The 25131-nt window shown below is 48.5% G+C and overlaps 6 protein-coding genes across 6 annotated transcripts; 3 read left to right on the forward strand and 3 right to left on the reverse strand.

The window, feature by feature from the left end:
* Positions 1–210: 210 nt before the first annotated feature.
* GGS22DRAFT_15434 (Thioesterase/thiol ester dehydrase-isomerase) lies at positions 211–1597 on the forward strand. The gene is made up of 2 exons (XM_047960019.1): positions 211–537; positions 642–1597. Exons 1-2 carry the CDS (start codon positions 452–454, stop codon positions 1477–1479), a joined length of 924 nt encoding a protein of 307 aa, XP_047824408.1. The 5' UTR covers positions 211–451; the 3' UTR covers positions 1480–1597.
* GGS22DRAFT_15435 (putative zinc-binding dehydrogenase family oxidoreductase) lies at positions 1598–3083 on the reverse strand. The gene has a single exon (XM_047960024.1). The coding sequence runs from the start codon at positions 2817–2819 to the stop codon at positions 1716–1718; it is 1104 nt and encodes a 367-aa protein (XP_047824409.1). The 5' UTR covers positions 2820–3083; the 3' UTR covers positions 1598–1715.
* Positions 3084–3346: 263 nt separating this feature from the next.
* Positions 3347–5135, forward strand: GGS22DRAFT_177358 (major facilitator superfamily domain-containing protein; the record flags this gene model as incomplete). Its single annotated transcript, XM_047963508.1, has 2 exons — positions 3347–3803; positions 3862–5135. 2 exons carry the CDS (start codon positions 3347–3349, stop codon positions 5133–5135), a joined length of 1731 nt encoding a protein of 576 aa, XP_047824410.1.
* Positions 5136–5591: 456 nt separating this feature from the next.
* On the reverse strand, positions 5592–7584 carry GGS22DRAFT_151276 (cytochrome P450). The gene is made up of 6 exons (XM_047959454.1): positions 7281–7584; positions 7173–7222; positions 7059–7118; positions 6676–7002; positions 6041–6603; positions 5592–5980 (listed from the first exon to the last, which is right to left on the reverse strand). The coding sequence occupies exons 1-6, from the start codon at positions 7463–7465 to the stop codon at positions 5627–5629; spliced, it is 1539 nt and encodes a 512-aa protein (XP_047824411.1). The 5' UTR covers positions 7466–7584; the 3' UTR covers positions 5592–5626.
* A 263-nt stretch (positions 7585–7847) lies between these two features.
* On the reverse strand, positions 7848–9684 carry GGS22DRAFT_151278 (uncharacterized protein). Its single transcript, XM_047959455.1, has 5 exons — positions 9079–9684; positions 8939–9015; positions 8480–8856; positions 8364–8419; positions 7848–8297 (listed from the first exon to the last, which is right to left on the reverse strand). Exons 1-5 carry the CDS (start codon positions 9275–9277, stop codon positions 7921–7923), a joined length of 1086 nt encoding a protein of 361 aa, XP_047824412.1. The 5' UTR covers positions 9278–9684; the 3' UTR covers positions 7848–7920.
* A 2619-nt stretch (positions 9685–12303) lies between these two features.
* GGS22DRAFT_194555 (uncharacterized protein) lies at positions 12304–24914 on the forward strand (the record flags this gene model as incomplete). Its single annotated transcript, XM_047965518.1, has 7 exons — positions 12304–13166; positions 13217–13648; positions 13711–18915; positions 18976–19064; positions 19183–21223; positions 21289–21641; positions 21703–24914. The coding sequence occupies 7 exons, from the start codon at positions 12304–12306 to the stop codon at positions 24789–24791; spliced, it is 12072 nt and encodes a 4023-aa protein (XP_047824413.1). The 3' UTR covers positions 24792–24914.
* Positions 24915–25131: the final 217 nt, after the last annotated feature.

Here is a 25131-nt window from a genome sequence, read left to right on the forward strand (position 1 = left end):
TTGCATTATATGGAAGGAAGGAACTCATATCCATAGCTTTGTGGATAATCTCCAACTCCTCGACTTGTGGGTCTCTATCTGATTACATAACCAGAGTTGGCTACCATCCCTATCCCTCTCATAATTCAACCAATCAAACTGCAAGAACAGTGAACAAATCAAGTACGAAATACAAGATACATTTATATTCCCATTTGAGACGAATGCTGTCCCGGGGAATAAAAGAAGCCAGTGACACAAGAACCCTTACATTCAATGCCTCGGCCTCGGCCCATAGAACATTGATCGACTGTCACATACCTACAATTAAAAGAGATGCTTTTTTGAAAGTGTCATGTGACGACGAGGGGTGTAAAACCGCTTGTTTCTTTTTGCTCAGAACATCCAGACTTTAAACCTAGTTTCCATCCTCTCCCGCATCTTCAATCTTCGATGTCCTCGCCTTGTAATTATGGGTCCGACATCTCCAGTGGAGTCTTACATCGCCGTCAAGCCAGCCCCTGATCTAGGCGCCGATGTCTACACCAACGATAAAAAGTAACTACCTACCTACCTACCTACCCATGTTCCATTGCCAGACAAAATACATCCCTACGACTTCTTCTCCTGCTTTCGCGTGCACCCGCTTACCCTCGGCACAGATTCCCAACAACCCGCCACGGCGGGCGCACCGTCTTCGGCGGACTACTAGTCTCTCAAGCCATATCAGCGGCCAACGCCACAGTACCGGCTGATTTCCACGTGTACTCCTCGCAATCATCCTTCGTGCGCGCCATCAGCGACAAAGCCAACGGCATCATCAACTACCACATCGAGCGCACCTCCTCCGGCCGCACCTACGCCACGCGTCTCGTCCGCGCCATCGCAGACAACGTCTGCGTCTACATCGCCATCATCTCGTTCCAGAGCTCCAAGATATCCGCCGGTAGCGCGCTAGCTTACAACGTCCCGATGCCCGAGCTAGACGACACCCCAGAGGAAATCTCCCAGGAAATCAGCAAGCAGTTTAATGCTTCGCATACGGGTGAGTCCGGCGGCGTGTTGCAGGCTTTTGCGCCGGAGGAGAAGCCGTTCGATTGGCGCCCCTCGGGACATATCCTAGGCGACGACCCGACGGAGTCTTGTTTACGCGGGTTTGTTCGCGCACGTCCGTTGTCTACTAGGTCGCCTGCGGCACACCTAGCGGGGTTGGGTTACGCATCGGATGAAAATCTTCTGGGCGTAGCGATTGTGTCGAATCCCGAGCACGTGGGCCGAGGGGGGCGTAATGTGGCGATGGTTGCGAGTCTCAACCATAACATATCATTCCACGATCCGAATGTCAAGGTTGATGAGTGGATGGTGTGCGTGCGCAATACGAGTTGGGGCGCGGATGGGAGGGTGCTTGTTCATCAGCGGATGTGGGATTTGAAGAGTGGTCGTCTTGTCATGACGACTGAGCAAGAAGCTCTGGTCAGGTTGAAAAATGCTAAACTCTAAAAGGCCTGTTGTTTCTTGTTAGCATCACCACCCATGCGCTCATTTATCCTTGTATACAGCGATGAAGGCTAAGTCTTCTGCCACTTCTTGTCATGGTATTGTACTTAATACACTGATTACGTTAAGCCTATTATACCGATAACATAGCTTCACCGATCCAATTAACTTTATTCTGGTTAAGCTTATTCACCCATTTCCAAACCCAGCATCACTCACCTTGCTATCAACCTACACAACTACGGCACATCACGACCCACCAACGCAACCAATTTCTTCCCAGACACCGCACCCGACCTCAACAACTCCAAACCCTCCAAAATCCCCTCCAACCCCGGCCCTACCATCTGCACCGGATGCGTCCTAAGCTTCCCCTCATCTAGCAACCTCTGAACAACAGCAAACATCCGCACCACAACCCGATGTTTTTCTTCACTAGCGGGGCGCTCATATCCCCCGGAGAGCTTGACCTCCTTGCCGAAGACCTCGGGCGCCATTATGAACGAGGCCTTGATAGCTCTTCGTTTCCGCAGGGTCCCCTCGGGAACTAGTTCTAGGGCCGTGTAGAAGCCGCCGGCACGCTGTATGGCGCCGTAGCAGCACGCGACGCTTGTCTCGTCGGCTATGCAGTCCAGCACGTATTTGAGACGTGCACCCGTATGTGTGCGGATCGCGGCTGCCGTATCTGCAGCTGCATAATTAAACACGGCACTAGCGCCATACGAACGTACAAGGTCGAAGTTATGCGGCGAACAAGTCGCGATCGGGTTGAAGCCGGACAGCTTCAGCAGCTGTATAGCCAGTGTCCCGGTAGCGGTGCTGCCTCCATACACGAGAACCGGGAACAGGTCTTCGGCCGGGTTGTCCGGCGTCGCGGATAGCCTTAGAGCACCGGGGCCCCAGAACGCTAACAGGCTAGTTGCCAAGCCAGTACCTAGCGTCGCGGCTTTAGCCCAGTCTAGCCAGTCCGGAATGCGCAAGAGGAGGTCGGCGGGAACGCGGACGTACTCTGCGAAGGCGCCGTTGCCGGGTTCGGCTGGGTTGGAGCCGTGCACGGCGCCACAGACCCGATCACCCGGAGTGAAGTGCGCGTCCGCTCCCTCGCCAACACAAGCTACTATGCCGGCGAAATCGAACCCAATTATAGCATTATTGGTTGGGAATGCCGCGCCCATTTTATAATCGCTAGGATTAAGGGCTACAGCTACTGTTTTCACTAGAATAGAGCCATGCTGTAATGGTGGTACGGCGACGTGGTCGGCGATCTGAGGTCTACCTTTAACATCTTGCGTGACTGCACGCTGAAATTTTGGGGTTTGCGTCGACGACGGTGCGGATGCCATTTTTGGTAGTACCGAGTATAATTCGGCGATTTGCTGGCGGCGGACCCAAAGTCATGGTCGTCATTTGGCGGATGCTATATTTGAAAATTGGGGTTTCAGTGCAGGAGGTGGTCCCTAAAGTTGGACACCGAAGCACTAGAGTCCTATCAGGCTGTCAGGTTGCTTCGGCCCCAAAGTTGCAAATACGACTGCAACGCACCTCTGAAGATCATCTAGCTGCATGGTATCAATAAGCAGCCACACAACCAGCCAACCTCGGTTGCCTGGCTTGACAATGCCCATGTACCAGTACATTAGGTACCTATGTACCTAAACGCCGTCATGCACGTTACACAACATGTGTTCGGCTTATAGCGGCAGTTGACTATTACCAAGCCCCCTTTTAATTGGCTTAACAAATTGACCTATTTTGGTGGTCAAGCAAGGCAGACCCCTAAAAGGTCTATACCTAGAGGAGACTTAAGACTCTCTGTCGTCTATCCTAACACATTCGTGACTTGAATATTACCTTTATTCCCTTGCTAGTCATGGATCAGGAGACGACGAGTGCTAATCCCGTTCCCAAAAGAGCAGAAGGGGAAGATACGACACGGGAGATAGAAGCCGGAGAAGTAGCGGATCCGGTCGACAAAACGGAGCGCAGCTTTAGGTTCTGGGCTATTATTGTCGGCCTCGGCATCACTACACTCCTAGGGGCACTAGAGAACACCGTTATCGTGACTGCGGCGCCGTCCATATTGGCCGAATTACCCCTTGGTGATAATTGGGTGTGGGTTACGAATGCCTTCTTTCTCTGCAGTGCTGCGTTTCAACCTTTCCTCGGCCAGCTCTGCAATGTCTTCGGTCGACGATGGGTTACGTTATGCATCGTTGTCATATTTATCCTCGGAAGCGGCATATGCGGTGGTGCAACCACCGGCAATATGTTGATTGCCGGACGAGCTGTCCAGGGAGTCGGATCAGGGGGTATCGCTATGGTGTTTGGTAAGTTAGGTTCATGATTACCTTTCGAAGAATGATCTAACATAATCGTGGATACCAGACATCATTGTTTCCGACTTGGTACCCCTACGCCGGCGGGGAAACTACATCGCTGTGATATTAATCATATATAGCATCGGGACGACGCTGGGTCCGTTCATCGGAGGTGCCATTGCCGATACAGGTAACTGGCGTTGGGTCTTCTACATAAACCTACCCGTTGGCGGCGTCTCGTTTGCGACCTTGTTTTTCTTCCTACACGTTAACTATAGTCGCGAACAAGATTGGGTGGCCCGACTGAAGCGCATCGATTATTTAGGCAATGCAATCCTTGTTGCTAGTAGCGCCGCGATCCTCGTCGCGCTTACTTATGCAGGGACGCGGTACGCGTGGTCATCATGGCACACACTTGTACCGCTGCTCCTAGGTTTCGCGGGCTTCTGCCTCTTCTTTATATTCGAGACTAGCCGTTGGGCGCCACAAGAACCGGTAATCCCTGCACGCCTCTTCACGAATCGCACGTCCATCATCGTTGCGATCAACACCTTCCTCAACTCGGCTCTTGTCTACTGGAGTCTGTTTTTCCTGCCCGTCTATTTCCAGTCGGTGCAGTTGGCTAGTCCGAGTCGTGCTGGCGTCTGCTTGATTCCCTTGGCGTTATTCACTATCCCGAGCGCAGCAGTGGGAGCCGCATTGCTAAGCCGCTTAGGCAAATACAAAATGATTCACATCGTTGGATTTTCCTTCTTTATCATCGGAAGGGGCTTGTATACGCTGTTAGACGAGACTACCCCGGTGGGAGAGTGGGTGGTGTATCAGCTCCTCTCAGGTATAGGAGCTGGATTACTACTGAATACGCTTCTTCCAGCTTTCCAAGCACCTTTGAAAGAGTCAGACCAGGCCGCAGCAACGGCATCTTGGAACTTCATACGGACGCTAGGAAGTGTCTGGGGAGTTGCAATTCCGGCCGCCATCTTTTCCAATCGCGTAGATGTCCTCATAGCTGAAAATAGTGTGGAGGACCCGCTAGCCAGTAGCCTCCTTGCAAACGGTGGCGCATATCAATATGCATCAGCCGACTTTGTAGAACAGTTTTCGCCTACTGTGCAGACGCAGATCCGTGCTGTCTATCGGCAGGCCATTCTACGGGTGTTTGTGGTTAGCTTTGCATTTATTGGTCTAGCATGGTTGTTGGCGTTATTCGAGAAGGATGTGCCATTGCGTAAGGTGCTAGAAACCGAGTATGGCTTAGAACAGAAAGAAGAGCAGGCTACTAGCACCGAGAGTCTGAGTGATGACCCGACCGAAGCGGGGCAGAGAGGCACTGTAAAATGACGGGAAATTCAGAATGAGTGAGGAAGTGTAACCTTGAAGCAATCAATGCCTTCTTCATACATACTAGGTACCTTCTGTCTGTTGGCGCATGTCTGGTATTAAATTGATTTGGTTTAATTTGAGCTACTACTGTAGCTTACTGAAGCTGGAAGTGAACTAGACCTAGACATATGTAGTCCCAAGTTTCCAATGGGTCAAGTAAGGTGAGATTTTCATTATGTATTAAAGGTGAAAGTGTTGGTGAAAAATATTTAGAAACTGAATGGCTATCTCTTACAAAGTGGGGCTTCTAGTACCCGCAAAGCACCTTCTCAACGTGCGCCTGGCACCTGCCATGTACGCTATAATGTAGGTAGGTAGGTACTTTAGGTACAAGTACGACCTAAATACGAACCTTGGTAGTCCTAAGAAAACTGCCTAGGCACGCCCTAGAAATGCATGTAAGATCGCCAGGGCTGAAATGAACCTGCTATAATTTCAATTGATAAGACCTAACTCTTTTGCTCTACCGGTACAAAGCGGGCTCTAAATTCGGGCTTGACCCAAAACCCATATGTCACGAAATCCTTCTCGAGATCCACCTTCTGTCCAGGAACGCCAACAAGATCAAATGTCCAGAGAACTTTAGCGATGAACAGCCTAGTTATCCTCCATGCTACCTCCTTACCAATGCATGCTCGCGGACCTTGGCCCATCGGAAAGAAGCCCTCAAGACTATCTTCAGAGAACTTGGATTCGTAGAGTGGGTGCTTTGGAGGTAACCATCGTTGGGGTCGGAATTTAAGTGGTTCGTGGAAAAAGCGCGGGTCCCGCCACATTGCGAACATACTGGTTTGGCAATAAACCTAACAATGTCAGTCAGACGGCGCAACTTAACGATCGGCTATGAGAAAGGAAGCCCTTACCCCTTTAGGAATATCTATTCCATCCACTTTTGCTCCTGGGCTAATGCGTGGCAAGCCTAGATTGTTACTGGGAAAGGTACGGAGCGATTCCTGGAGGCAGGCATTTAGATATGGTAGTAAGGCAAGGTTTCCAGGTGTGATATCGTCGTATTTCGTGAAATTGTCTCGAATCTCTTTAGCTAAGATCTGGTATATCTCAGGCTCATCTAGCAGATTCAGAAATGTGCCGTAGAACCAAGAAGAAACTGGTTCGAACCCTCCGAATAGGAGCTGTGCAGCTAGCTGTTCGAAGTGTCTCATTTTCTTCGGGTCCTTGGGGAGTACGCTGTCCTCTGGCACTATTTGATCAAAAAAGTCGAGGTGATCTGTGTTTCCCTTCTGACAGAGACGTCGCTGAAGTTCGATTCTGCTACTTTGAACCATTTCAGGCATCGAAGTCATGGCCGAGACAGGAATGAATAGCTTTCTAAACCGCTTTAAGAGGGGGAATCTGAGTGAGACCTGCTCAACCGTCGTATACTTGTTGAACCCCGATATTACGTTCATGTAAGCAGAGTTTTTCACTGGAAACATGTGTTAGCATACTGGGCGACAACGAAGTGCGCGAAAATAAGGGCGAAGAAATAGGAACTCACTGTCTCTTATCTGATTCATTTGGCGATTGTACGTTATATCAGCGGAGATATCCATAGCCAACCAATTACACCAACGGGCAAGATCAACTCCGTCTTCAGCAGCACCAAGTGTCTTCATCCTTTCAATGAATAAGTCAATGTGTTTATGCATTGCTGGCTCTTTGGCAGTGATTGAGCGGGAACTGAATGCCGGTGAGAGTTGCTTGGACACCTTCCTGTGTCGTACAGGATCTCGTTCAAACGCAATACCACCATGCTCATCACCGCGATCGTTCATCTCCGTCTTGACGAACAACTCATGATTCTTAACATGCGGTCTGTAGATATCTAATGACGATTATTATATGTTCTTAGAAATAGTTCTCGAGGAAGTGGGTTGTTACCAGCGAATGCCTGCGGTTGAATGAATACAAGCTCGTTAGGTGCGACGCGAACGACATCACCTGAAGTAATTAGAGGCTAGAACTAATATAAAGTGATTTGAACTTAAACTATACCATATTTCCTTAGAACATTTTCGGTTGCCCAAGGATATCGTCCGGAAATCCTGGAATATCAGCGGTTGGTAGCTGTTAAGGGGGGTTCAGAGTGGTTGATAGCCTTACCAGTGATAACCATACCAGATATTGGACACGGCTGCGATTTTAGGACCCGGGTATTTCGCTAACGGATGGAAGTACAACAGATAGATGCATCGCGACAGAGCATAAACAGACGTAGCTCCAACGATCAGCGCAAGCAAAACCCTAGCAGAGGTAATAGCTAGAGACCAAATTTCAGCGACACCCATAGCGAAACCTGTTAAGATATTGACATTAGGTGAAGTGCAGCGTATTGGCAAGGTACGAGCCCATGTGATGTTAGAATTGGGAGAGAGGCGAGGGGGACAAAAGGAGCAAAGGGTGAAGGTCCTCGGTACCGATCGAGATCCTTTTGGAGTTCTTGTATTACAAAGCCAACAACATGTACTTATACCAGGTATTTATGCACGTATGTGGCATGGTTTATACAGGGTTATGAAAGTAGAGGAATAGGTCTACGCCGTCAAATATTCCGCAACTATCGTCAATGATTCATCTACTATCTCTTTCTAAGTTACAGGTAGGTACCTATGAATACATAGGTAGTTAAATTATTACTGAGACTACTGAGAATACTGAACTCAATGACTCTTCGGCACGGCAATCTCGCATCATTAATATTTGCTAGATACGTAGGCATTTTATATTTCGTACACCATCCGAATCAAACCACGTCAACGCTTCTCTGTACTTTTATGGTCCCCCGCGGATGATTTGATTCTATAGTCCCCCCTTGACCATAATCGCTAAGGGCGTACGTCTCGGCTAGGTGAGGTTCTGGCCATGCAAGCCCTTTCATGCTGGACTCGTCCAGCTGAGCCCAACCCTCAGGCTGGCTATCATTCTTGTGTCTTTGACTCTTAGTGGAGGATCCTCTCGACGATCCTCGGTTGCTCCTCAATCTACTTATACTGATTCTGGAGGCAAGGCGGTTCCAAAAGCCTGTTTCTGGAAGAATAGGTTTATAGACAGGTGCGCAGCAGCAAATGATCGCGGCAGTCATTTGGATATTCGCCCATATTCCTAGGGACGTGAATATATCTATACCATGCCTTAGGTTAGCCATCTATAGAAGCGATAACATAGCTAGATGGACGTGTTTCTTACAGAGTGAACTGGTGGTATATTGGATGCCAATTTTGATGAATCCTATGATTCCAACTCTAATAGGGGGTTAGTCTGTCGTACATGTGGCTACGAAGAGACCAGATGTGAGAACTTACATCGCGCCAACCCCGAAGAGGGCCCTCAACTTCCATTTTGTTGCCCTCGTCATGTTGATAGACTGAATCATATGCATAGCAAGGAAAACCAGAGCGAAGTCGAGGAGCGAATTGACGGTTTCCGTTGGAACGGCAATTATCCCCGAAGGTAGACACTTGCCGTCAATGAATGGCATCCAGAACTTTCTCACAGGATTGCACTCTAGGGCCCCGAACAGAATTGTCCAGATAACCCATACAACATGTATGATACCTAGGGCATAGATACACCTCGCGTACGTCCGGTTTACACCAAATATACGGTAGTATAGAGTCATGATGCTAAGCTTGGAAAAGAACATCTGGATTGGGAAGAACATGATGTTGGTGTACGTAAGCTATTCGAATACACCGCCGTCAGTTAGAATACGCGCTCCATGATAAGAATACCGTTAGCTACGTGCGAAATAACTTCCATACCTTGCGGAAGTGGGCAAAGCGTTCCGGATCTTGAACCGCCATGACTAGTTGATTTTCGCCATTTATTATGGGAAGAGCTTCATTGAACGACTGTCAGCTAAGATGATCTTGGGAGTATTTGAATGGGTGTTGCGACTCACTTATCTCAGTTATAATACTGCCAACCAGATATGAAGCCAAAGCAAGTAACGCAAACCAATCCTCCATACCCGGTTTTCGCCCGCTGCGCTTGGTAGCCAGGAACCGGAGGCCCGTTACCACAATGCAGAGGGGCATGAAGATTAGGACAAGAGTAAAGTAAGCTCCATCCAGGGAGCTTTCAAAAACGAGGAATGCCATTTGCGCAAGAGACTTCTTGGACGTGCAAATTTCAAACCCAGCAATGAAGTTCACTTGGTAGTGAATGAAAGAGATCGAACTTCATTACTCCAGTACTCTTCAGCGTGCCGGCGAGTGGCGGGGAAATATTCTAGACGGGTCGCGCCATGTGCGTTGATATTCCACGGCACTACTACACAACCTCTGTCCTATGAGGGTGGATCGCTTGAATCCCACAGCATCTCTAACCAACGGCGAATCCTTCAGAGATGCAGCGGACAACCCAACATGCATCGGGGTCACGCAAGTTGATTCGCCACAGACTGACATTTGATTTTTCAATTGCTTACATGGTGTACTGGGTGTGTTACGTCATCTGCCGTATTCGAGTTGGTTGGTGAGTCTGTTTGTAGTGTGAAAGATACGACCTGAACGGGACGGAAATAAAGCGACTTTCCATTCGCTGGATACGGCAGCTTAGGTTGCGTCGAATCCTCCAATACCACGCAGATAGTGGCTACAGGTTCTTGAGCGGACCAACATCAGCAATCTGATAGGACACCAACGGCTTACAGAAGGCTTGCTTTTCGGTGTAACGGTACGTCTAAGGGTAAGTGGCTGAGTGGCTACGCCCTATCCCAGTACCTATTCTCTTGGCCCCAATGGTACGGAATCCCAGCTTCCCTTTTCGCTATCACGATGTTAGGGCGAAGTTGGAGAAAAGACTTCAGCTCTCCCAAATGAAATTACTACCTTGAAACTTGCTAGCAGGAATATTTAGCAGTTGGCTGTGGCTAAATTGCGCTTGGCTTCTAGAAGACAACCATGTCAGGAAGCAGATAAATGAATAATTAAAAGGTACTACCTACGAGTATGCATGCGCGTACCGGCGGCATGATAACTGATATGTACCTAGGTACTAGGCACGCTTGGGACGGCACGGAGATTGTATAATTGCTTTTTGCGGTTCATGATAGTGTAATGCGGGAGGACGGACTCTACGACTAGGATATTCGAGTGCCACAATGGAAGAGCCGTTCATTGTAAAATCAATGTGATTGACATTAGGGTGTTCGGTTATAGTAGGGAAGTAGACCGACGTCGATGTTGTGAAAGAAAGCGATGGAGTTTTGGTGAGAAGTCATTCTATCGAGCCGTCATGATGCTCAAAGTGTCTGAGGATTTCGACTGCAGCTATCAACCACGTTCTGAATCGAGAGTTTCGACGCCAGTGCGAACTCAATCGAAGAAGCGACGAGCGCTTTAACGGATATCACATCATTGCCACGATCCATCACGGCCAGCCGTTTGATGGGCTCGGAGTTGAGTTAGAAGAGCTGCAGTGTAACAAATGGCGTCAGTGTTCAAATTCCCAAGGATGTCCCTAGTTTCTCCCATATTAATGGCGCTGAGGTCGTCCTTTACGGAGTGTCGATTTGGAATGATGACGGAAATAGAGCATCTTGAGACGGAAGCTCGAAGTGTTCCCGTAGTAGGGTGCAGTTCCTAAGAGGGTATTGACTCATACCGAACAGGATTTTTGATCTCTCATACTAGATCCCATGGAGGAGTCTCGTACAGTGACCCTCTCCGTTGCTAGGGCTTCAAAATTCCCTAGTGACCGCCGTCTCGATTCACGAATACCCGGACTTCCCAGGCGTTGCGGCCTACAGCCCTCTCTAACGTACCCGGAAATGCGGTAGATTCGAGTACCTAGGTAGTAATCATGCAGGCCTTGTCAGCACCAACAGTAACGCGTTTGTGTCGGGTAGGTTGTTTCGCAGATATCCAAGTTTCTTCGAGTGCTATTTTCAGACGCCGTCTTCAGTAGGGATGTTCTGCAACAGTACCTAGTATCTGGGACTATTAAGCGGACGACCGGCGAAAGCAAAAGTACGTGGATTGCACATGATTTTGAGTCTCGTCGGGCAGCACTTTCCATATCACCTGTAAGTATTGCAGCTTACAATATTACTTCCTCATAATACAAGCATCAAGCTTATGGGCGCGGCAGTTTCAGCGGGAGGAGCCGCTAAGATTTAGGTTGCATGGGACTATGTAGCCCTAAGAGCTGCCCCCACCTCCTCTTCACAGGTTATGCATTTATTTTCCATGGACGCGTAAGAGTTAAATTGACCTTGTTGCATTGGGTAGGCGTAAGTTGGCAAGTTGGCTCGATCTGTTGGCCGGCAGGCTGGGCAGGTACGGTGTCCAGGTACAGGTACTTACCAGATATGCCGGGCATGCACTAACTTAAGTGCTTACACGTAGCCTGTAGGGCTGTGCTGTGCCCCTTGTACTACCCTTGTACGACACTAAAAAACTTAATAACGGATGAAGCTGCGATCTGTCAACCCTGTCTCCCCTGTCTGCAAATCTGCCAATCTGCCCTGTGAACCAAAATTTGTCTGTTCTCACCAACTTTCTTGATGTTGTACTGGCGGCTCGCCACACGTATTCGCGCCAATGTCCGCTCTTAGTTGCGAGTTAGGATCGGTACTACCAAAATGGAGCACCACTTGGATAACGAAACCTCCTCTTTGGCCGAATTCGCGCTGATTAGGTATCTTTGGCCGATCACATAGGCAGTGCCAACGATCTGCATCAAAAATGTCCGTCACGTTGGGTAGCACGATAGGCATGCACCAAGATCCGAAAGCTTCATCTTATGGCAGATTATAGCATAGTACCCAGAAGCCACCGGGGAACTGGTTGTATTGTACAGTACTACAGGTAGTGCAATACCGAGTAGCTTGAGGTCTGCCCAAGGTCTGTCCGGTGACCCGCCCCCACTCACCTGAGTAGTCATCCTCTAGCTATCACCTCCCTTTCTCATTCTCATTATATATCCATATATATTTGTACTTTATTTCCTATTTAGGAAACATAGAGCACTTATTCAAGCTTTGCTTGGCGCTCGTTTGGCTTCAGAACAATGGTTGATGTGTAGACTATAGTCAAACACTTGACGACAAACATATCCTAGACTAGGATAAGAGATCTTTATACTTCGCCGTCCTTCTTAGTCCTTTCTACTTGCCCGGATTATGGCCGAGATGAGTAGTAGAGGACAAGAGATTGCAATCGTTGGCACCGGCTGCCGACTCCCTGGCGACGTAACTAATCCATCCAAATTATGGGATCTCATACGAAGTCCGCGTCAACTTGCTGAGCCCATCCCGCCAGATCGATTCAGTTTGCCAGGATTTTACCATCAGAATGGGCAATATCATGGCCATGAAAATGTCAAAGAAGCATATTTCTTGGCTGGCGATGGGGTCTACCGACGATTTGACTGCTCTTTCTTCGGCATTAGTCCCGCCGAGGCAAACACGTTAGATCCCCAGTCACGACTGCTTCTAGAAACAGTATACGAAGCTCTGGAATATGCAGGAATTACGGTAGAAGAATTGCGAGGTTCTAATACGGCTGTATTTGCTGGTCAGATGGTAGCCGATTATGAACAAGTCATGCTACGGGACACTGAGTTCATGGCAACGTATCATGCTACTGGGACTTCAAGGGCACTTTTGGCCAACAGGGTATCCTACTTCTTTGATTGGCATGGCCCGTCTATGACGATTGATACGGCATGCAGTTCTAGCCTGGTTGCTGTCCACGAGGCCGTTCAACAACTACGTTCCGGAAACTCTCGAGTAGCTATAGCCGCGGGTGCAAATCTGATCTTTGATCCGCAGTGCTTTATCGCTGAGAGCACACTTCATATGCTATCCCCTGATGGTCGCTCTCGCATGTGGGATACAGGGGCCAATGGATACGCCCGCGGCGAGGGCATTGCAGCCGTAGTGCTAAAAACCCTAGATGATGCTTTAAGAGATGGTGATCACATTGAGTGCATCATCCGAGAAACAGGGGTGAACCAAGACGGTAGAACACCTGGGATAACAATGTAATTGTTTTGAAAGCTGGCGTATGTACTATGCTTATTTGTTTCCACAGGCCGAACGCAGCCGCTCAGGCGCAGCTCATTCGAGAATGCTACACGCGCTCCGGCCTAAATCCGTTCAACCCTGATCAACGGCCTCAATACTTCGAAGCTCATGGAACTGGGACGCCTGCTGGCGATCCAATTGAGGCCGAAGCCATTAGCTCGGCTTTTTGGCCACCAGAAGCGGGCACAATTGATAATTCAGGGCGACTCTTAGTGGGTAGCATCAAGACAGTTGTTGGTCACACCGAAGGAACCGCTGGTCTTGCTGGAATTCTGAAGGCTTCTTTAGCGTTGCAAAACTCTATCATCCCACCGAACCTCCTGTTCGAGAGACTTAACCCTAAAATTATGCCATTTTATACGCATCTAGAGGTTCCAACGACCGCATCAACGTGGCCAGCAGTCTGTCAAGGGAATCCTCGTCGGGCCAGTGTAAACAGGTACTTTAGAATTCAATCATTCTCTCCTACCGTAATAGGTACTGACAATTTTTTATTTTTAGTTTCGGGTTTGGTGGTACTAATGCCCATGCCATTCTTGAAAGCTATGAACCAGACCAATCGCGTGGAACATATAAAGGGCCAGTTGCTGTACCATTTGTCTTCTCAGCCGCCTCAGAAACATCACTGCGCATATACTTGACTGACTTTTGTAACTACGTGGCAAAAAATGCAGCCCACCTCAATCTCTACGACCTTGCCTTCACTCTTCATAGTCGGCGGACTCGCTTGGATGTGGCTATATCAGTCACTGCTTCGACCACTGACGATTTAATAGCCCAGTTGAATGAGAAGCTTCAAGTCGCACAGGCAAATTCGGAGCAAACGATCGGAATTAGAAGTTCTTATCGAAATCTGGATGCTAACCGACCCTCTATTCTCGGCATATTTACTGGCCAAGGTGCTCAGTGGGCACAAATGGGATACGACTTAATTACAGCCTCTTCTTTTGCAAGACGTATCGTGACAACCCTCGAGGAAAGACTTAGCCGTTTACCTATCCGTGACCGACCGTCATGGTCGCTGTTGCAAGAACTCCAGAAGGATCAACACACATCTCGTATCAACGAGCCATCTATTTCGCAACCATTATGCACTGCTATCCAGATTCTCCAGGTTGAACTTATGCGTGCGGCAGGGGTAAAATTCACTGCAGTCGTTGGCCACTCATCTGGAGAGATTGCTGCTGCTTATGCAGCAGGGCTCATCTCATCGGAAAATGCAATCTGCATCGCATATTATCGTGGCCTGCACGCCCAGTTAGCACCGCTAGGAGCGATGATGGCGGTTGGTACTTCTACAGAGGACGCACAAGAGCTTTGCGATGCCCCCGAGTTCCAGAATCGTGCGTGTATTGCGGCAGTCAACTCAGCAACTAGCGTCACAGTCGCTGGCGAACAAGATGCCATTGAAGAGCTCAAAATAATATTCGAAGACGAAGGGAAATTTGTTAGAACGCTCAAAGTAAACAAGGCATATCATACTGATCATATGCGATTCTGTTCGAGCGCATATCTGAACTCTCTTGAAGAATTGAATATCGAGATCCGTCCGTGTAACCAGACATTATGGTACTCCAGCGTCCACGGCAGCATTGTTGACGACTTGGAACTCCTCAAAGGTCGATATTGGGACCAGAATATGGTCCAGCCCGTACTTTTCATGAAAGCAATTGAAAATGCGCACGCTTCTCATGGCCCGTTCGACCTTGCGATCGAAATTGGACCCCATCCAGCACTTAAAGGAGCCGCCTTGGAGACTATTGGAGATGCGTCCGATCAGACCATTCCATACACAGGAGTATTTAGCCGCAACAAATCTTCTATGGAATCTATCGCGATTAGTCTGGGTCATGTCTGGACTCACTTGGGAAAAGACTCAGTCAACCTGCAAGCATATAACAAGGCCATCTCCGGATCAAGTTGTAAACTGATAAAAGGCCTTCCAGCATACGCATGGAATCATGACAAGGAATATTGGCATGAGTCTCGATATGCACGAGCTATACGTTTACGTCCAGGACCTGTTCACGAGCTTCTAGGTCATGTTACACCTAATAGCACTAAGGAGGACATTCAGTGGCGCCATATTTTACGTCCCACCGAGATCCCTTGGCTGTTCGGCCATAAATTACAAGGTCAAATAGTTTTTCCCGCTGCAGCATATATCGTGCTGGCTATGGAGGCTTCGGTCGCATTATGTGAAGGAATTCCAGCTACTCTTATTGAAGTGATGAATGTGGATATTGGTCGCGCTCTGACTTTTGATGATGACGACTCTAGTGTAGAAGCCATATTTTCAGTGACGGACATCTCACGGCAGCAAAAGCCGACTCCCATCATCTACGCGAATTTCAAATACTCTGTATCAAGCAAGGGAGATTCACTCGGAATTGTTGCTCGTGGGAATTTACGAATCAGACTCAGCAGCCAGCACACTGATGATGTCCTTCCGGTTAGACGGCCGCGCCCCCCTAACCTTCTCAAAGTCCGTGCGAGCGACTTTTATTCCTCACTTCAAGAACTTGAATATGACTACTCCGGACCATTCGCGGCACTGGACCAGATTGAAAGAAAACTTGGGGCGGTGACTGGCTATATTTCCAATCTCGAGCCATCCAAATTGTTGATACATCCTGCTATATTAGATGTGGCATTTCAGACAGCCCTTCTCACCCATTCGGCCCCCGGCGATGGTGCACTCTGGTCACTACACGTTCCCCGGCGGGTGAGTGTTGTGAGTGTGAACCCAAATCTCTGTTTGGCAGAGTTAACCAAGGGCGACGCACTCCCTTTCGATTCGACTCGTCTGCAAAACACAGGCAAAGGTGTTGTTAGCGCCGACATCAGCATCTATCCAAGAGACACAAATCACGCTATGATTCAGATCGAGGGACTTGAATGTACCCCTTTTGCAGAGGCAACAAGCAAGGATGATAAAGAGCTGTTTTCTACTGTAGTTTGGGACGTTTTAAACCCGGACGTCCAGTTAGCAGCCCCCGATATCTCCAGCAAGGTTAAACAGCTTGACTTAGTTGGCCTCCTTGAACGTATAGCTGGGTTTTACCTGCGCATTTTAGATAGGGGCGTCCCAGAGAGCCATTCCGCAAGAATGGGTGGGCCCTATAGGCCGTTGTTCCATTTTGCGGCACATGTCATTGCTCAATCCCAATCTGGAGAACTCCAGCAATGGCAACCTGAATGGGAACAGGATACATACGAGCAGATAGTTACAGCGTGTAAACCCTACGAAGACTTAATAGATGTGAGGCTTCTCCATGCGGTTGGTCGGAACATCCTTCAAATAGCACAAGGTGAAGAATCGGCATTCGAAATCGCCATGAAAGACAACCTCCTAGGCCAATATTATGAGAAAGGCGAAGCATCGGGAACTTACCATCGCATACTAGCCCGAACAGTAAAACAGATCGCCCACCGGTATCCTCGTATGGATATCATGGAAATAGGCGCTGGAACGGGGGCGTGCACACAAGCCATATTTCGCGAAGTCGGGAGTTTATTTTCATCTTATACCTTCACCGATATCTCGACTGGATTATTCACCTTAACGCAAACATGGCCTAGCACGTATCTCAACAAGATGATACTCAAACCTTTCGACGTCACTCAAGACCCTTGCGCACAAGGCTTTGCGGAGCACTCATTTGATCTCGTCGTAGCGTCCAACGTTCTACATGCCACCCCATGTCTAGAACAGACATTACGAAATGTCCGACGCTTACTGAAGCCTGGTGGATCTCTAATTATGGTAGAGATGATCCCCCCACACCCATCTTTCTTCGGGCTTATGTTTGGCGTCTTCCCAGGCTGGTGGCTTGGTCATGGTGAAGGACGCACATTCTCCCCAGGCCTTCGCTTAGACGAATGGGACCATTTACTTCGCGCCACGGGCTTCTCGGGGTGTGATAGTACTACCCCGGGATCTGATAACCCTTTGATGCCCTTGGAGGTAATCGTTTCGCAAGCCACTGATGACAAAATTGCTTTTCTTCGAAGCCCTCTTTTGGACGGACCCCAACCATCCGATTCCAGGGTGATCGAAGATCTCCTTGTACTTGGCGGAAATGGCGTTCAAACAGCGGGTCTAATGACTCGAATCAAGCCACAACTATCCAGGTACTGCGGCAGGCTGAGAACAATACGCTCATTATCCGATCTTGCTACTTGTAGGATTGAATCTTCGACAACAATTCTAAGCCTAATAGATCTAGATATAGCAGTATTCCAAGACCTGGACAGTTCTAAATGGGAAGCGATAAAAGGATTGCTTGTAGATGTTGGTGCACTTGTTTGGATCACAGTTGGCCGTTTGGCAGACAATCCCTACGCAAATATGATGGTTGGCCTGGTCCGTTCCGCCGTGCGCGAAATTCCCACTCTTGATTACTGCTTTCTAGATTTCGAAGATGAAAGACAAATCGATGAAAAAATCATAGCAGAGTCAGTGCTGCGACACCAAGCAGCAACCCGTTGGCGCAAGCAAGACAATATCCACTTCACCGCCGAGACTGAGCTAGTAATCGACGCAAGAGGAAAGACGTTAATCCCTCGTCTGGTAAATAATAGAGAGATGAATGATCGATATAACTCGTCGCGGCGTACAATATTGACGCAACTGCCACGGTATAATCGCAACATGTGCATTGAAGCAGATGGCCAAGGCTGGAATATCGCCAACATTCCAATGCCCGGTCAAACTACTGAGATACCTCGGATTCATGTTGAGTATTCACTCTTATCTCCCATCCGAGTTGCCCAACACGGCTGCATGTTTGTGGTACTCGGGGAAGACAGTGTTTCCGGACACCAAGTAGTAGCTCTGTCCACTATGAACGCATCAACGATTCTTCCTTTTGCCGGATTTTCCATACCCGTTCAAATCGAAAAGGGCTCTGGTTCGGGATTTCTAAAATTAGTCGTGCATTACATTCTAGCGTCTTTCATCCTTGAAGGCCTATCTGAAGGAGACAAAATTGTCGTCCATGAACCTGACCCCTATTTCGCGGAAGTCCTCTCAAGTGAAGCGACTTCTCTCGGAGTAGAAACTACATTCACTACACATATAAGTAGTACTGATCCCTTGAGACATGACTGGTTGCAAATACATAAAAACGCTTCAGAAAGCTCTCTATTCCCAGTGTTCCCTAACAACATCTCTACGTTCGTCGATTTTGCTGCGGAAAAAGAAGTCGAGTCCGTGATCTCCCACATCTGTTCCCAAATATCACCTTATTGCCGACTTGAGACCCGTGAGACACTTTTTGGCAAAAATGCATGGAAACCCTTTGGGTCCTATGCTAAGAAAGTTTCCAATCGCGTACATTGGGCGGTCATTCATGCTCAGCACTCCTTGGTAGGAGCCAATGAGCTCCCACCAAGTCCGTCGACAACAACATTGAAGGGTCTTTCAGAACTTGATAGAGAATTAGCTGTTGATATGATTATTGATTGGACCCTGGATACTGACCCTCCTGTTAGAGTCATGCCCATAGACACACAAGTGTCTTTCTCTAGCAATAAGACGTACTGGCTCGTTGGTTTGAGTGGTGGACTTGGTCTCTCAACATGCGACTGGCTCATCCAGCACGGGGCCAGATACGTCGTAATATCTAGCCGCAATCCGAATATTGACCAAGCTTGGCTAGATGAGGCACGGTCTCTAGGCGCGGTTATCAAGATAGCTTCTTGGTAAGGCTTCTTATTTAATCTATGTTTTGGAAGGCGGAATCTAACAGAAAATCTCGTTAGCGACATTACTAATAGGCATGAAGTATTGACTCTTCATAATGATATTTGTTCAACCATGCCGCCGATTGCGGGCGTTGCTCAAGGCGCAAGTAAGTATCAAGAACCCTCCTTTCTTAAGCGTGATAGTTACCTCCTTCCTACCGGAGTATTTGATTTATACAAATCTCTTATACTAGCAACGCTTGCTAACAAGAAGCGCGCTCTTAGTGGTGTTGGAGGATACGCCTATACGAAACATGAGCCTAGATGACCTACTAAAGGTCACCAAGCCTAAAGTGCAAGGTAGCGTTCATTTGAACGATCTTTTCCAGGGCGATACATTAGACTTCTTCATATTCTTCTCCTCGGCAACTTCGATCATTGGGAATCCTGGCCAGGCGAATTATTCCGCTGCCAATTTGTTTATGTCTAGCTTGGCAGAACAACGTCGGCGTCGCGGGTTGGCCGCCTCTATTATAAACATCGGCCCTATCTTCGGAGTTGGCTACATCGCCCAAGTTACAGATGATAGCAGATTCCGCAAAAATACCATCAAATCTGGAGGGTATCTTCGCACTTCCGAATCTGATTTTCACCAATTACTTGCAGAAGCCGTGGTAGCAAGTCGGCCGAACCCATCTATGCCAACAGAGCTCGTAAGTGGCATCAGAAGCGTGAACCCACAAGAGCGCGACCAGCCTATGTGGGAATCTGAGCCACTTATGAGCCATTTCGTGCGAAATCAAGAACATATTGGCAATGCTGAAACCAATTCCAATTCTACATCTTCGTTTAAATCGCGTCTTGCGGAAGCTGAGACGGAAGATGCGATTTATAGTATTATCGAAGATGCATTCCGAGTGAAAGTCCTAACGTTATTCCAACTCGATCCTCTAGGAGGCGTCGAAAATAATCTCATTGGTATGCGCCTAGACCAAATGGGCATCGACTCACTTTCGGCCGTCGAAATTCGCAGCTGGTTCCTAAAGGCGTTAGAGGTGAACATCCCTGTCCTCAAGATACTCAACGGCGCTACTGTGGGAGAATTGATCGCCATAGCGACAGAGAAGATCCCATCACGATTAGTCCCATCCAGAAAGGTTGAGTATTCGCTACAGGAAGTTGGTTCAGAAGACACTTCCGGTAGGATAGATGATATCGATACACCCAGCACGCCTCTCAGTGCGGCCAGTACTTATGATGAGAAAGAATCATTAACTACTGATCAACAATCAGAGCATATGAAAGGCAGCCTTTCACCTTATAGTCAGACTAGCTCTTCCCCTCGACGATCATTCCCATTATCATATAGCCAGGAATTGTTCTGGTTCGTTTGGGCGTCCATGGAAGATAAAACAAGTATCAACCATACTGGACTGGCTAAGGTGACGGGCAGGATAGATGTTGCGCGGCTGCAAGAAGCGGCCCATATTGTAGGACTGCAGCATGAATCCCTCAGGACAAGTTTCTTCGAGGAGGACGGTAAACCGATGCAGCGAGTCTTAAACCAATGCACTCTACACCTAGAGCATCAAGTGATACGCGAAGACAGCGAGGCATCCGAGATAGCAAAATCGCTCCGTGAACACGTCTTCGATGTGTATCGAGGGGAGGCAATGCGCTTGTTGCTACTATCTCGCTCGGAAACTAAACACTTCCTTGTGTTTTGTGTTCATTCCCTAGCGATGGATGGCACTTCCTTCCAAGTTTTCCTAGCGGAGCTTATGAGATACTACACATACCCGAATTTACAACGAAATGCAAGACAGGCCTTGGACTACTTCGAGGATCAACATATTCAGGTTGCTGCAGGTGCATTCGAGAGCGAGTTGCAATTCTGGAAGACCGAGCTCGCCGAGCTACCTCCACCACTACCGATCCTCAGCTTGTCAAAATTAGTGTCGCGGCCGATTTCAACAGCCTATGCGAACGAACGAATTATGTTTAGGATCGGTATAGACACTAAGAGGAAAATACAAGACGTATGTCGTCGCTACGGAGTAACACCTTTTCACTTTTATTTAGCGGCTTTCCGAGCCCTTCTATCAAGATACGCCAGTGATGCGGAAGACATCTCGATCGGAATTGCCGACGCCAACCGTTCCGACGATGAAATGATGGAGGTTATCGGTACCTTCGTGAACTTGCTTCCTATCCGCCTTCGTTCCAAATCGTCCACAAAGTTTGAGAATCTGTTGAAAGATGCACGGCGCAAGACATACGATGCACTGGCAAACTCCAAGCTTCCATTTACGGCCCTCCTAAACGAGTATGTCCCAACGACCTGAGCCCCACCATGTACCTATTTTCGCATGCTTACTGTTAGTATGATAGATTGAATGTCCCACGGTCCGCAACATGTACTCCTATATTCCAATGCTTCGTTGATTACAGACAAGGTCAGCAGGAGAAGGTCAATTGGGGCGACACCCAACTTCAGTGGCTCGACTTTGAAAATCCGAAAATGCCCTATGACGTTGCCCTCGACATAATTGATAGCCCGAATGATGAGTGCGTCCATATACTTCAAGTGCGGAAAGACATTTACGGTAGCTCTGGAGCAGAGTGGCTCTCGAAGAGCTACAAGCATCTAGTAGATGCCTTCGCTGCAGATCCTTGTGTATCTCTAGATACGCCGCAGATCTTCGACCCTTCAGATTCTCAAGATGCTCTTCAATTTAGCAAAGGTATGAATCTCTCATTTTTATCTTTAAATATAAAGTAAATTCAGCTCTGACCTTCCAATAGGCCCATCGTACAATTCATTGTGGCCAGAGACAGTAATCCATAGGATCGACCAGATGGTGCAAGAGAGAGCACATGAACCTGCAGTACGGCAATGTAATCAAGTGCAACACACATATCAGGACGTGTCAAGAGTCGCGAGTGCGATATCTATTGCATTGCAAGCTACTGGTGTCACCCCCGGCTCTCCAATTGCAGTTTTACAAGAACCGACTGCTCATTGGATTTCCTCTATCCTTGGGATATTTCGTGTCGGCGCAGTATATCTGCCCCTTGATTTGAACCTACCATGGCGCCGCCTTCAGGACATGGTAAAGAACTGCCAGGCCCCGGTCATTCTCGTAGATGAGCATACTCGGCAGTACGCAAGGAAGTTAGGGTTCTCAGATATTCGGACTATTGACGTATCAGCTCTCCTCCCAACTGATGTCGAAATACCGATCGAGGCCACCCCTGATGGATTAGCTGCTATAATGTATACCAGCGGGTCTTCAGGTACCCCGAAAGGCATCATGTTGAAGCACCAGGGTCTGAAGACATGGACTGAAGACATTCTTCAACTTTGCGATCTGGGGGCTGAAAGAGTTTTGCAACAAACATCGCCAACGTTTGATATGTCGCTTCTTCAAATTCTACTACCCCTCTGCAACGGAGGTAGTATTTCACTTGTCCCAAGACAAGCCCGTGGAGACGCCTGCGCTATCTCGAAGTTAATGGCCGAGCACGAAATTACCTTGACTGGTGGGACACCATCCGAATATTCGTCTTGGATGAACTATGGCAAACGCGAGCTCCTCCTCTGCACCAAATGGAGGACGGCTATTAGTGGCGGCGAAGCTGTTTCCGGGGTGCTTTTAGGGCAATTGGCGTCTCTAGAACACATAGGCCCACGATTTTACAACTGCTACGGCCCCACGGAGACTTCGCTTTGTGCGACGTGCATACAAATCCCTTACGCAGGCCCTCATATATCTGGCTTTTCCGAATCCATTAGTGTCGGCTGTCCGTTGCCTGGTTACTCGATTTATGTAGTTGACAGAGACATGCGTCCAGTTCCTGTAGGCATACAGGGCGAGATTTACATCGGCGGACTTGGTGTCGGCGGTGGATATATTAATCAGCCCAGCTTGACAGCTGAGAAATTCGTCCCTGACATATTTGCTACTCCCGATGAGCATGAGAAAGGTTGGACCACCCTTCATCGCACGGGCGATGTTGGTCGATGGCAAGAGAACGGTACCTTACTCGTGGAAGGTCGTATAATCGGAGATAACCAAGTCAAATTACGTGGCTTGCGCATAGATCTCGGTGAGGTTGAGCGAGGAGTTGCCCTTGCCGCCGAAGGGATTGTCGCCGAAACGGTGGTAACGACAAGGCGATCGTCGCCTTCGAGCCCGGAATTTCTTGTAGCCCACGTGGTATTAAGGCAAAGACATGGAGTGAATACCCCCAGTAATAACGACGTAAACCTGATTAACGAGCGGCTCACCACCTACCTACCTCAATATATGTGCCCAGCTGCCATTATACCCATACCAAGCCTCCCGAAAACGAATTCGGCGAAAATTGACAGAAGGGCCGTGAAAGCACTACCTCTTCCGGAGATTACAGAGATTCCGACGACTGGTAATATGGAGATAATCGATGCAATGACGGACCTAGAAAAACGCGTCAAAGTCATATGGCAAGAGGTCATCTCCAGTCCGATCTCCAGCCTACACGGCCCTATCATTGCAGAGACGGACTTTTTCCAAATAGGAGGCAATTCGCTACTACTCCTCGGCCTACAGAAGAAAATCCGAGAGACTTTTTCCGTCGAGATTCCAATCATACGCATGTTTGGGTGCAGCAAGCTGGGTGACATGGCAAGTTGGATTTACAATCACAACAAGCAACCGAACCAAATACTCGACACCACCACTCAATCCCCGACTTTGATCGATTGGGAAGAAGAGACCAGTCTACCTCCAGCCCTATTAGATACAGTACCACCTCGGCCAAAAGAACTTGGTGACCTAAGAGTTGTCATAATCACGGGCGCAACCGGATCTTTGGGTCGCAGTATCTTAGAAGCGCTAATTGCGCATCCACAAATCGAGCGGGTGCACTGTATCGCAGTTCGAAGCGTCGTGGGCCGTCACGACATCTTGAATTCAGAGAAAATCTTCCTCCACGAAGGCGATCTTGCTTTTCCGCGATTAGGATTGCCGGAAGAAACCGCAGAGCACATCTTTAGTGAAGCGGACGCAATCATCCACAATGGTGCGGATATGTCGTATGCGAAGACTTACGATTCGCTTCGCGCATGCAATTTACAGTCTACGAAGGAGCTAGCGAGGATGAGTTCGCGGTATAGGATACCTTTCCATTATATATCTACGTTGTCCGTCGGACACGTCATTGCGGATGCCAAAGCTGCCACAAATGTTGTGGACGTGCGCCACCAGGACGACGGAAAGGACGAAAGATTTGTCTTCGGTCCCGTTTCAGTGGCTGCCTACACGCCAGTAAATGTACCTTCGACCGCGAACCGCTCTGTAAACGTTGCGCAGGGGTATATCGCGTCTAAGTGGGCTAGCGAACGCTTTCTCGAGCGCATTCATGAACGGTTTTCTGACTGGCCGATTTACATACATCGTCCGAGCCTGATCGCCCGCGAGGAAACCGAGGCTGCGGGTTCTAATGAGTCACCCGGCTTAGCGCTTGTGCAGAACGTGCGCCACTTCGCATCCTTATTACGAGCTGTTCCAGTCGTGCCAGGCGGAAGAGTAAAAGGATCGTTCAATTTAGTCTCATCCGGTGTGGTTGTCAAGGGGATCATGGATGCTCTGGCGGAGAGTAGAGAGCCGGGGGGAGTGAGGTTTCTTCATTATGTTGGCGAGATAGAACTGCCATTGGATGATCCGAGGAAGTGGGCGCTTGAGGATACGCGTGATGGCCAGCGGGGAGAGGCTGAGGAATTGTCTCTTGGCGATTGGACGCGGAGGGCAAGGGATTTGGGTATGCATGCTGCGATGGCGGCGATGCTGGAGGATTTCGGTGCTGCGTCTGGGGGTATTGCTGTGCCGAGGGTGGCGGGTGGGAGAGGATAGGATAAGTTCTTTTCTGTTATGTTTTTGTTGGGTGTGGAGTTTAAGGATATGGGAATGTGAAATGTTTATATCTTTCTGATTATTGATCAAATTAGTTGAATGGAATGTCTTATTGATCTTCTATTCGGAGACTGAAATAACACATCTCCAGGCTACGAAGGTTCGGGCCAAAAGCTTGGACCAGTAGGTAGGCTTTGGCTAAAACCGAAACCTGATAGTGATCTATCCGCTAACTTTAGAAGCCCTGGAGGTTTTGTTGCAGCCTGGAAGCCACAGCAGTAGGGACCTTTGGGGGTATCAGCAGACTTCTAATCTCCACTATAAGTTTGCTCGTACCAAC

This window comes from Annulohypoxylon maeteangense (assembly GCF_022496945.1).
Source record: "Annulohypoxylon maeteangense strain CBS 123835 unplaced genomic scaffold GGS22scaffold_1, whole genome shotgun sequence".
Lineage (NCBI taxonomy): Eukaryota > Fungi > Ascomycota > Sordariomycetes > Xylariales > Hypoxylaceae > Annulohypoxylon > Annulohypoxylon maeteangense.

Coding starts and splice junctions, on each gene's coding strand:
- GGS22DRAFT_15434 (XM_047960019.1), top strand. CDS start 452: ATGGGTCCGACATCTCCAGTGGAGTCTTACATCGCCGTCAAGCCAGCC. Junction 538..641: donor GTCTACACCAACGATAAAAA/GTAACTACCTAC, acceptor CCCTCGGCACAG/ATTCCCAACAACCCGCCACG.
- GGS22DRAFT_15435 (XM_047960024.1), bottom strand. CDS start 2,819: ATGGCATCCGCACCGTCGTCGACGCAAACCCCAAAATTTCAGCGTGCA.
- GGS22DRAFT_151276 (XM_047959454.1), bottom strand. CDS start 7,465: ATGGGTGTCGCTGAAATTTGGTCTCTAGCTATTACCTCTGCTAGGGTT. Junction 7,119..7,172: donor AAATGTTCTAAGGAAATATG/GTATAGTTTAAG, acceptor TAATTACTTCAG/GTGATGTCGTTCGCGTCGCA. Junction 5,981..6,040: donor GAATAGATATTCCTAAAGGG/GTAAGGGCTTCC, acceptor TGACATTGTTAG/GTTTATTGCCAAACCAGTAT.
- GGS22DRAFT_151278 (XM_047959455.1), bottom strand. CDS start 9,277: ATGGCATTCCTCGTTTTTGAAAGCTCCCTGGATGGAGCTTACTTTACT. Junction 8,420..8,479: donor CTCTTCGGGGTTGGCGCGAT/GTAAGTTCTCAC, acceptor ACCCCCTATTAG/AGTTGGAATCATAGGATTCA. Junction 8,298..8,363: donor ATATACCACCAGTTCACTCT/GTAAGAAACACG, acceptor GGCATGGTATAG/ATATATTCACGTCCCTAGGA.